The 12,911-nt window shown below is 41.1% G+C and overlaps 1 protein-coding gene across 1 annotated transcript in view; it reads right to left on the reverse strand.

The window, feature by feature from the left end:
- Window positions 1-12,911, reverse strand: part of ITPRID2 (ITPR interacting domain containing 2) — a 150,657-nt gene that overhangs the window by 20,174 nt on the left and 117,572 nt on the right. The window contains exons 9-11 of the mRNA XM_040357640.1: window positions 9,090-9,159; window positions 7,666-7,757; window positions 4,048-5,247 (exon numbers count right to left, since the gene is read on the reverse strand). Of these exons, the coding sequence (XP_040213574.1) occupies window positions 4,048-5,247; window positions 7,666-7,757; window positions 9,090-9,159 (1,362 nt within the window). The remainder of the gene's footprint in view (window positions 1-4,047; window positions 5,248-7,665; window positions 7,758-9,089; window positions 9,160-12,911) is intronic.

Here is a 12,911-nt window from a genome sequence, read left to right on the forward strand (position 1 = left end):
CTTTACAACTCTAAACCAACAAAAATAAATACGTTTGCCATGTGCTTTTAGAATAAATCAACTATTTTAAAATGAACATGCTTTCAATTTTTTTGCCTTCATAGAGATGATTCAATTTACCTTGATTGAGCTACAATGTATGTGCAAATAAAAAAAGGGAGACAAACTTGTCTGATTTTCTAGGCAAGCTATTGAACAATGTGATACCTTCTTATTGAGGTGAAAGCTGAACCTAACAGAGTGACTAGTTATGTCCAATAAAACTACAATTAATCCTTTGCAAAAAAATTATCACATACAAAACTCAACTGCTACAATACATGTGCTGGAGTCCTTATCTATATGAATATGGAGCTAGTAAGGAAATGTAGGCAAGCTATACAGTGGGGATCGAATGTTTGGGCACCCCAGGTAAAAATTTGTATTAATGTGCATAACGAAGCCAAGGAAAGATGGAAAAATCTCCAAAAGGCATCAAATTACAGATTAGACATTCTTATAATATGTCAAAAAAAGTTAGATTTTATTTCCATCATTTACACTTTCAAAATTACAGAAAACAAAAAAATGACGTCTGCAAAAGTTTGGGCACCCTGCAGAATTTATAGCATGCACTGCCCCCTTTGCAAAGCCGAGACCTGCCAGTGTCATGGATTGTTCTCAATCATCGTCTGGGAAGACCAGGTGATGTCAATCTCAAAGGTTTTAAATGCCCAGACTCATCTGACCTTGCCCCAACAATCAGCACCATGGGTTCTTCTAAGCAGTTGTCTAGAAAACTGAAACTGAAAATAGTTGACGCTGACAAAGCTGGAGAAGGCTATAAGAAGATAGCAAAGCGTTTTCAGATGTCAATATCCTCTGTTCGGAATGTAATTAAGAAATGGCAGTCATCAGGAACAGTGGAAGTTAAAGCAAGATCTGGAAGACCAAGAAAAATATCAGACAGAACAGCTCGCAGGATTGTGAGAAAAGAAATCCAAAACCCACGTTTGACTGCACGATCCCTCCAGAAAGATCTGGCAGACACTGGAGTTGTGGTACACTATTCCATTATAAAGAGATACTTGTACAAATATGGTCTTCATGGAAGAGTCATCAGAAGAAAACCTCTTCTACGTCCTCACCACAAAAATCAGCGTTTGAACTTTGCAAATGAACATATAGACAAGCATGATGCATTTTGGAAACAAGTTCTGTGGACCGATGAGGTTAAAATATAACTTTTTGGCCGTAATGAGCAAAGGTACGTTTGGCGAAGAAAGGGCACAGAATTTAATGAAAAGAACCTCTGTCCAACTGTTAAGCATGGGGGTGGATCAATCATGCTTTGAGGTTGTATTGCAGCCAGTGGCACAGGGAACATTTCACGAGTAGAAGGAAAAATGGATTCAATAAAATTTCAGCAAATTTTGGATGGTAACTTGATGCCATCTGTGAAAAACCTGAAGTTAAAGAGAGGATGGCTTCTACAAATGGATAATGATCCTAAACACACCTCAAAATCCACGGGGGATTACATCAAGAGGCATACACTGAAGGTTTTGCCATGGCCTTCACAATCTCCTGACCTCAACATAATTGAAAATCAATGGATAGACCTTAAAAGAGCAGTGAGTGACAGACAGCCCAGAAATCTAAAAAAAATTGAAGGAATGGGCAAAGATACCTTTAAACAAGAATTGAAAGACCCTTGGCTGGCTACAAAAAGCGTTTACAAGCTGTGATACTTGCCCAAGGGGGCAGTACAAGATATTAACCCTGCAGGGTGCCCAAACTTTTGCAGACGCCATTTTCTGTCATTTTGAAAGTGTACATGATGGAAATAAAATCTAACTTTTTTTGACATTACAAAAATGTCTAATCTGTAATTTGATGCATTTTGGAGATTTTTCCATCTTTCCTTGGCTTCGTTATGCACATTAATACAAATTTTTACCTGGGGTGCCCAAACTTTCGATCCCCACTGTACATGGTTCGAATGTCGGCCAGTTCAGCAGGAACCAGACACGATTCGAACAGTGTATGTGCAGGCTGAATGCACCAAGTTGATCGACCGACTTGGGTACAACCAGTATGCTGGGTTTTACCTGTGATTATTGCTAGCGGCTGCTATAGTCGCTAGCAATTACCATGATCTTCTCCCGTTAGGGAAGGCTTTCCCCACCCTCCCCTTGGAGAAGGCATTGGCCTGGGATGAGGGATTCCCACATCAAGCAATGTGGTTGCAGGAAAGAAATGTGCTCCATGTATGGCCAACCTAAGTTCTAAAAGTTGCACATCACAGCAAAACCCTTGAAGGTGTAGTATAACAGCCTCAGCCCAGGCTCCAATAAGGCCACACCCCCAACATGTTTTACTCCGCCCCCACACATTTTATTCCACCCCCCCCTTCATTCCAATCTTGATCAGAGATTAAACTTTGGGGGCAGAGTGAAACAGGTTTTGATGTGGGATGAGCTCTGTCCTTATCAGCACTGCTTGCGGCTTGTCATGCAAGAGGACATGGTGGAGTTTTGAGCGGCACCTCTCTCTCATTTCTGTTGTGGGTCCCAATTGGGATCTGTTACACTGCACTAAAAGAAGAGATTTTTCCAGATAACGTTGCCATTATCATTGGCATGATTATATGGCTTTTGTTATCAGAATTCTGTTTACTGTGATAAAGGGGGTTACATTTAGGAAGTTCTGTTTAAGGATCAGGTAAGAATTGTTAGCAGGGCTGGCAAGACATTGTGCTGCCTGGGTCCAGCAATGAAATGCTGCCCCCCCCCCCCCCCAAAAAAAAACACGCCCACCAAAAGGCCCTCAACATGCCTCTCCAGAGAACAACTGGCGGGTCTGATTGGCTACGGCTGTCTCCAAACACAGTGGGAGCGGGTTGCCGGCGCCCCCCAGGCATGCCCTAGAGACCCTGTGCACAAAATCACGTACCTGTACGTGATTTCGCGGAGGAGGGCCTCCCTGCCACAGTATATCTGTATGGGGTGGACCTTAAGAAACATAGAAAAGTGATGGCAGAAAAAGACTGAGTCTGTCATCAAGTCTGTCTGTATTTTTTTTCTTTTGTGTGGGGGGTTTGGGGTTTTTCTTTGTTATTTTTTTCCTCATTAACCCTGTTGTCCGACTATAGACTTATCGCAAGCATGTTTGAAGCCGTTTACTGTCTGCACTACCTCTGTTAGCACAGGGTAAAGGGGAAGGCTGTGTAAAAAAGCTTAAAAAGTGTTCGTAAAGCTTATTTTTAAATTTTTTACTAAAATAATAAACATGTTATACTTATCTGCTCTGTGCAATGGTTTTGCACTGAACCGCCCCGATTCTCCTCTTCTCAGGTCCCCTACCAGCACTCCTCTTCGTCCAGTGTCCTCTTAGTCCAGTGCCCGCTTCCTTTGGGGGCAGGCATACAGACTCACTCCCGAGCTCCACTGCCTGTGTCCATAGACACAGACAGTGGGGAACAGTCCCACCCCCAGCTCCCTTCTCACAGAGTTTGATTGACAACAGGAGTCAATGACTCCTGCTGCTATTAATCTGCCCTGTGAGGAGTGACAGAACCAGGAGAGCCACTGCTCTTATGTGCAGAGCTGGATCATGATGGTGCTCAGATAAGTATAAAATAATATACCAACCACCCAACCTTTCTTTTTACATAAATCAGGTAATAGTTACAATCCTGTCATGTTTTTTGTTATCTCTTTTTACCATTGGGGAGGTTTCTCTTCACCTCCTATCCTGTAGAAACAAGAGGTGGCAAGTGGAATATCCATGGTTACTTGTCACAGGACAGGTGTCCCCAGTGAAAGATTTCTGCTATATTTATATTCTAGTGATACTCCAAATTTTGGAATTTGAGACCTCCTTGTGGAAGTGTGAACCTCTTCAGCGGGGCCACAGGTGCCAATAAAAACTTAATATGTGTCCCAACACCTTACCACCAAAACCAAAACTAAAAACTTTAAATACATTTTAAGGAATGAGATGTTTATTTGGCTTCTTTATCCGAGACCTATTACAGATTAAGTAATATCACCAACTCTCAATTACCTGTGAAAGATTTTGCAGCGAACTCCTGATGTCATGTAGGACCCGACGTAGCTGCATTTCAGTAGTGGAAGGTGGTGAATTTAAAGGCAAAGTACACCCCGAACAGGATCTGTGAAGTGATCCACAGGCGAACCTCTGATTATATGGACAGGAAAATTGGGACATTACTGAACCACATGTGGCACCAGAAAAGTTAGGAACGCTGTGTGTGCTCCACGCTCTTGAATGTTCACATAGCGGTCGTTCATGCCAGTCAGATTGCAGGGAGTGGAGAGAACAGGAAGAATGAGACCTGTGTGATGGGACATGTATTGTGCAGGATTGTGATCTGTTAAGTTGATCTTCTGACACTTGCCCCTGGTTACTTCTCTGGGTATCCTTGGTATCCAATACAGGGGACCTGTATGTCATAAATTTAGGGGATGTTTCTACTTCTTCTATTTGTTCCAAGGATTCATCTTCCTCTGGGGTATACTTGTAAGAAAATGATGGAGGGCTACACATAGTTGCCTTTCCAGAATTTAAGACTATATTTACTTTGGATACCACTTTCACAGGACTTAAAATTGCAGAAGGCAAAGACTGAGTCCTCCTCAATGGGTATCCCAAGCTTGATAACTTGTTCTTCCGCCTCAGCAGATCCTTTGAAGAGACTCTGCTACGCCCAGGTCTTGCCCCCGCTGTCTCAGAAGAACCAAACAGTTTATTTTGAGCCCTCTGTAGTGCAGTATTAACACGATCCACAGAACTTGAATCAGTTCTATTAAACCCAAGATAGCAGTCATGGTCGGAGAAACTGTCCAAGGCTTCGGATATATGGTGAGTGGTGTAAGAAATAGCATCATAATCACTGTGCGTTTCCAACTCGCTTTCTGCTATACAGTCCCGCTGTAATTCAGAAATGTCCTCACTTGTGTCCTGAGCATTATCCACAGCAGAGCTGAGGTCCCTGCTGGTTGTGCACACCTCATTTTGATTGCATTCTGGTGTATTGGTCTGTAGGAGTTGCTTGTTTATTTCTTTCTCATCAAAAAATGATTTTCGTTCAACAGGAGTTAGGAATTCATCATCTTCCAAGTCAATGGAGTCCCTCAGATCAAACGCAAGTGGGGTCCTTATGTCCTCTCCGATAGAAGTTACTGTTGTTTCACTATCACAGCTGTCAGCACTACTTCCCATTGCTTGCAAAGAGTCTTGAACCTGTTAAACCAAAATATAAGATTGAAGATGGAATATCTAATACACAAGCACATTGATTTATATAGTAAACTATTCAATGAATTGGCAGAAAAACAATACTTTGACCTCAAAAGGGCTGTTCTTTGATCATCTAAATTTGGTCATCACTTTGGTTAATTGATTATTTCCTATTTTAAGAACTGCTGCATGTCTGTGGACTGTATGACAGCTTTGGGATGATTCGAATATTTTATAGTGAAGTCTACATGTTCCACTGCTTACTGTGAAAGCACTGTGCAATAGGTAATTGTTATGTAAATACTTAATAAAAAAAAAAGAAGACATCCAGAAAAATTAATTCATTACAATATTTGTACTTGCTGTATCTAAATGGGAGAATGTACCTGAAGTGTGGCCTTGTCATTCAAGAAATTAATGGCACAAAATAATCATAAAAACATCCTTGGTGTTAATTTAGTTGACTAAATTAACACTATTTTAGTCGACTACAATACAACAATTTAAATGGAAAAAATAAAATAAATAAACATGGCATTTTAGTCAAAGACTGACTAAAACAAAATTTTATGTCAAAATTAACACTGCACTATCGCAAAAAAAAAAAAAAAAAAAAAGACGGCATCTACTAAGCTGCTGAAAACAAAAATCAAAGAAAAACTTTTTTTTTTGTTAATATTTAACCCAGCAGTGATGCCAATCAGGCACACATTGGCATCACCTATAGGCACAATTGGTGATGCCAATCTTTGCCCATCTGTGATGCCAGTCAGTCCTGTCTTTCAGCGCCTACTCACCAGTGCCCCATAAGTGCTGCCTTGTCTGTGCCCATCAGTGCAGCCTCATCAACGCACTTGGTGAAGGAGAATAATGACCATGATTTTTTACAAAATTTTCTGACAAACTTAGGGAATTTTTTTTTTTTGGTCTTTGTTCTTTTGCAAAAAAAAAAAAACCCAGCGGTGATTGAATTCCACAAAAGAAAGCTCCATTTGTTGGTAAACAATTATGAAAATGTAATTTGAATGACAATGTCATGCAACACTGTACCCAAAGTGTGACAGCGCTGAAAGCTGAAAATTGGCCTAGGCAGGAAGGGGGTATAAGTGGCCTGTATTTAAGCGGTTAATGTTGGTAATTTATTCAGGTATTATGTGCAATGGCATTACAGCCAATAGAGTTCACAGTTTTTTTTTTTATATTTTACAGCTGCACTTTTGTTTGTCAAAAAAATATTTTTCGTTTGTTTATAAAACTTGGATTAATTTCTAAAGAGGTTATACATTGCAGCTAAATCTGTGTCTGTAATATATGTTCAAACCTTAATTGCTTCCCGATCGCCCACTTACTGTGGCCGGGTTGCGGGCGCACGTGCCTTTGCTGACCCACTCTCGCTGTGATTGGACACAGCGGGAGCCATTCAGCGGGTCTGCCGAGACCCGCTAATTGTTCGCTGGAGAGGCAAGACAGCAGTCTGCCGATGTAAACAAGGCAGACCGCCGTTCTGTCAGAGAGAAAGAGAGATCTTGTGTTCCTGCTAAACAGGAACACAGATTTCTCTTCCTCCAGTTTAACCATCCCTCACACAGTTAGATATCACTCCCTAGGAGCACACTTAACCCTTTGATTGCCCCTGATGTTAACCTGCCACTGTCATGTATACAGTGATAGTGCATTTTTTTTAGCACTGATCACTGTTATTAGTGTCACTAGTCCCCAAAAAGTGTCACTTAGTGTCCAATTTTTCCTCTGCAATGCCACAGTCCCGCAAAAAAAAAAAAAGCCATAAAAAAAAAAAAAAAAAAAAAAATCACTGATCGTGACCATTACTAGTTGTAAAAAAAAAAAAAAACATAAAAATATCCCATAGTTTGTAGACGCAATCACTTTTGCACAAACCAATCAATATACGCTTATTGGGATTTTTTTTTACCAAAAATATGTAGAAGAAGAATACATATTGGCCTAAATTAAACAAAGAAATTTAATTGTTTACATTTTTTTATTGGATGCATTTTATAGTAGAAAATAAAAAAATATTGTTTGTTTTTTTCAAAATTGTCGGGTTTTTTGTTGATAACGTAAAAAATAGAAAACGTAGAGGTGATCAAAGAAAGCTCTATTTGTGGGGGAAAAAAAGGGACATACATTTTATTTGGGTACAGCAAGTAATTGGTGCCGTTCAACATCTAGCCCATACTGCTGGTATATAACCTAGTCATGCCCTGCTTTTACAGAAGGGATACCTGGATCTACCTCATTGTGCTGTAGGGATCAGAGTGCATTAGGTTACAAAGAATAATTTCTTTCAGATACTCTCTGGCTCTCTAAAGCTAATGCAAACTCCATTGAGTATTTCAAACTACACCTAAAAATGTACTGTCATTTTTTTTTCTGTTTACAGCTGTACCAACTTCTTACCGGAAGAGAGTTTGTTAGGTGGCAGTCACCCGATGTGTCTTCAGCAAAGCCACTGCTATCAGAATGCTGACTTGCAGTTCTTAGCAGATTATCTGTAAAGATATAAAGGAATCACCTTAGACATCAAAAAAGCTTTCGGTTCAGGATAAAAACAATGATTATCAGTTCCGTGGTCTATAAAGTAGTAACAAAAAAAAAAAAAACACACCACTGGGGAGATGGGGGGAACTGAGGTATTTATATTACACGCAACACTCAAATTTCCACATCTTTCTCTTGCAGGAACCAAGGTGTGCACGAGTCTGGAACTCTTCGACCTTTGGCTTCCACTTTAAATCACTTGCCTAAAACTGAGTGGCCAGTATCAGGGGGACTTGCAACAAGTATTTTCTTCCAATCTATGAACTGACTGATGCATTTTAGTATGGGCAACCCAATAATCCTTAGCCTAAAAATTAAACCCATCGAAAGAGTCAAAGGGAATGGATGATGCATAACACTAAACGTACATAATTGTTTCTTTTATAGAGAGTTTGCTTGTGCTGATTATTTTATATATATATATATATATATATATATATATATATATATATATAATATATATATATATATATATATATATATATATATATATATATATATATATAAAAAATAACTTAAAACCCTCATATGAACCCTTAACTTATGGGGACTCAAACATTACCCGTCAGGTTCTTGCATCTACTCCACCAGTGATATTTTTCCTACCCTCCGCCCCACAGAGGGTCTTGGCTTTTATTTTTGGTGATTGCAGATACATCCAATAAGTTGAATAAACTGTACTTGTTTGTTCTAGATGCTAAATTTTGTTGAATATTCTACACACCAGGGGTAGGCAACCTCGGGCCCTCCAGCTGTTGCAGAACTACAAGTCCTATCATGCCTCTGGGAGAAACTGAAACTGCCAGCTCTGCGATGCCTCCTGTGAAATGTAGTTCCACAACAGCTGGAGGGCTCCGGGTCGCCTACCCCTGTTCTACGCTAGAAGTTTGAGCTGCAATGCTATATGGCTTGCAGATATTATACGATGTGTACTTCATTATTTCAATATCTTACCAATATGATTATATCACTTAAACTTCAATACAAATTCTTAAAAAAAAAAGACACACACACACACACACACACACACACACCTTAATCTGTCATGTAAACGATAAAAACAGGAAAACAATATGGCGTGCATAGCTCTAGAGTTACCTTTAAACAGATCAATGCCATAAGACAGAAAATCCCCCAGTATTGGAGGTACCATATGGTGCCTTAACCTTCCTAACCTCATGTATGATGCATTTATTACCAAGTTACAGGTGCTCTTTAACATTTGACAATTTAATATTCACGTGGAACAATACCTCTGGGTAGAAGAAAATAAAACCGCTTACCTTTGCTCTTTTCCGAGGCCAACTGGCTAATAGGCGGAACTTGGGAATGCTCCTCCTCTGTGCTCTGCAACTAAAGAGTACAACTTTTCAGACAGGCTGAGAGCAAACACATTCAGCAATGTATATTTTGGAACACAAACCCTACTTCAGCTATTTTAATGTATCACAGAGCGTTGCTGCCAAGATAAAAGTATCTGTGCGGTGCAGAAAAAGCCTCTTCCTATTGAGAAACGGTTGCATCAAGCCTCAAACTTTGAGCAACCCACATATAGAAAAGACAAAATATTAATTTCTGCCGTAGATCTGACCATTATGATGTTAAAAATAAATAAATAAATGCAGCTGAACAATAGCTTCCAAAAGCACAAAGGAAGTGCCTTGTGACATGTTTCATACAGAAGAAATCCCGCTGTAAAAAGCAGTTACTGAAAATATGAATCACGCACCCGTTTCCTGTATAGCAAACAGGTCGCACAATGGTTTGGCAGCTAGAAGAGACCCGGAGGTAAACAGACATTACAGGCAGTGAAAGCGTTCACTCTGCCCTGCATGGTGTCTAAATAATGGACAGAAAAACATTCTGATCGAGAGAAACTAACTGGAAAAAAAAATGAAAAGAACAAGAGCCTAAACTGAATGACAGTGCTACATAAAATGAACATACTGATGGTTAGCGACTGTTGATTGTGGGTTTCAAGATAAGAGAGGACCAATGCGTCTACGTCTGGTGTGTAAAGTAAACCATGGGAACTTAGTAATGGAAAGTTTTCTGCACTTAAAGATAACTTATGTTTGTATATATAGGAATGCAAATATGAGAGATAAACAACCATGCCATATATCATAACCAAATATACCATTCATTACAGGAAAGTCAAATAAGGAAATAAACCTGTAGACCTCAACAAAGACAGACCTAATTATGTAAAGTGTACCACTGAACACATGCAAACTAAAAACATATAACACCCATCAAGGCAGACAATCAATATTTCACTAAGCAATTCAAGCTAAAAGATTTATAGACAGCGACATACGGAAGATATAGTCCATTAATGTCTTGTGCACAGTATGAAGGCAACCATTGGAAAAGCTACGGAGCTTTGCCCCACAATTTTAGCTAAAGTTATATACAGAAATTGTATAGTAAAGTAGTAGAATGTGCAGACACAATCCAATGTTAACATGCATCTTCAAATTAGTCAACTATGCATGTTTATGCCTATTGGGGGAATGAGGAAGCACTACACATCCTACAAAAAATAAATAAAATGGTTAGTTGGGAAGATACAACTGGCCTATGAGCAGTGCCGGCCCAAGACATTGTGCTGCCTGGTACCAAGAATGAAATGCTGCCCCCCCCCCCCCAAAAAAAAAAATTACGCCCACCAAAATGCCCCCACATCTATTATTTTATATCATGATAACTAAAGTGGACCTATCCTGGCTCTATACATGTATATAGGAGTATAAAAATGACCTGTTATGGCTCTATTCATGCAATTAACCCCACAGTGGAGCGGAACGGGAGGAGTGGTCGGGCGGCAATAAGCCCCACAGTGGAGTGGAGAGTGGAGCTGGCGGAATGGGATGGCGTGCAGGCAGGAAATTTGCTGCCCCCCTGAAAGTGCTGCCTGGTACAATGGTACCATCAGGTCCCATGGTAGGGCCGGCCCTGCCTAGGAGTTCTTTCCTAGTTAAGGATAGGATAAGGCACAAGCGTCAAAACACAAGGCCCGCCAGGCCATTTCAAGTGGGCCTCATACCTCTCCTGCAGCTGTGGAATCCCCCTCATCTCCACCCCCACCTTATCACAGCAGTTAAAGCGGTTGTAAACCCGCATCAAATTTTTTATTTATTTTTCTCCTGTAAGGCAAGAGTCATAATGAGCTAAGATGCACCGCATATTAGCTCATTATGAAATACTTACCTCGGAACGAGGTGTGTAGCACTTACCTGGTCCACGCCGAGCGAGATTTCATCTTGCCTCGGCGTGTCTTCCGGGTATCGCCGCTCCAGCACTGTGATTGGCTGGAGCGGCGATGACATCACTCCCGCGCGTGGGAGATTTAAAACTCGGCAAGGTCCGGCGGCTGCCGGTCCTTTCGCCGTAGATCCCTCCTGCGCATGTGCCGCGGCGTGGCACATTGCGAGGGGAATATCTCCTAAACCGTGCAGGTTTAGGAGATATTCTCCTTACCTACAGGTAAGCCTTGTAAAAGTAAAAAAAGTGGGTTTACAACCACTTTAACACCAGGATAGAACTCCTGTTCCAGATTCTGCGTATCTCCATGCCACGGAGAGGCTCGTCTCTGCCAACCAACCCTTCCATTCCTACCATCTCAGCAGTTGGCAGCAGAGAGGAAAGAACTCCTCCTACAGGCGCACCCCCTCATCTCTACCTCTCCTGGTCTCAGCAGACTCCAGTCCTCCCTGGTCCTCCTCCAGACCCTGCACTTCCTGTTTCCCAGCTCCAGCAGCAGCAAAGGGTAAGGGGATGCACTGTGATATAAGGGAGGGTGGGGGATTCTTGACACCTTATGGTGGGGGATTCTTGACACCTTATGGTGGGGGACTCTTGACATCTGATGGAAGGGGGGCTGGGTTGCTCTGGACATTTAGCCTTAGGCCCCTTTCACACGGACGGATAGAATGGTGCTTTTAGTTGCAGATTTTATCGTTTTCTACCGCAGCTAAAAGCACACAATGCTTTCCTATGGCCCTATTCACACACAGCGTTTAGCTGCAATTTCATTACATGCAGTTTGGTGCGAATAGAAAAAAATAGAATTGAATGCGTCCATGTGCGATTTAGCGCAGCTATATGCACTTAACCGCAGGTAATCGCAGTCTTTTGTGTCAACTGCGGATAGCAGCGTGAGAAAAAAAGAACGAACAGGAAGCACATCATAATCAAAAGAAATGAAAAAAGGTTGCTATGGGAATGACTACCGCAGCTAAACGCAGCCGCAAGTAACCGCACGTAATCGCAATGTACAAATGCATCTAATCGCGGTGCCTGAAGCCTTAAATTTCACAGAACATTTACATGCTTTTAGCTGCGGCAAAACAGCCGTCCATGTGAAAGGCGCCTTATCGATACAACCAGCCCTTTGAGGGCAACCATAATGCTAATGAGGCCCACAATGGAGTTGCTTTTGACACCCTAGGGCTAGGGGGTGGCTTGAGGTTAAGCAAGATATCCAATGCAGATTTCTTACTGCCCCCTACACTCTTCTGAACACTGCCTCATCGCTTTCAGATATAATATTGGAGGGATGAGTTTGGAAAGCTGCGGTCAGATTGTTGATTTGGAAGGGAGAGTAGTGAGGGAAGGGTTAGGTGAAGTAGCGGCAACCAGGAAGGAGAACAAAGTGCAAAATTATTTTTAATTTATTTTTACTAACTCAGCAGTTATTAAAAACTGAACTCAAGGCAACATCATGGGAAAAAAAAATTGCAATAGTGAAATTAAAGTATATCTTTTGTTGCAATACTCTCCTTTAATTCAAAGCTGCCCCCTCCATACCACAAGATGTCCTCAGTCTTCCACTTCAGTGACTGTCAGCATCATGCAAACTATTTCCTCTAAACTCCTGAATTTAACTTACTACTGCACTGCTCGCAAATCATTACATAGGAGCCGAAAAGCACAACTGTAGTGTAATTTGCCTACCACTGCAGACCCGTGATGTTATTAGACCAGCCAGAAGACCCTTGGTGGAAAAAAAAAAGTACATATGTACGGGTATGGGTGGAGTGGGTTTTAAATAGCTTTAAGTCAAATCATAGCCTAGAAGGAGCAACAGTAACCGAATACAG

The sequence above is a fragment of the Rana temporaria genome, chromosome 6 (assembly GCF_905171775.1).
Source record: "Rana temporaria chromosome 6, aRanTem1.1, whole genome shotgun sequence".
In the NCBI taxonomy this organism is placed as follows: domain Eukaryota; kingdom Metazoa; phylum Chordata; class Amphibia; order Anura; family Ranidae; genus Rana; species Rana temporaria.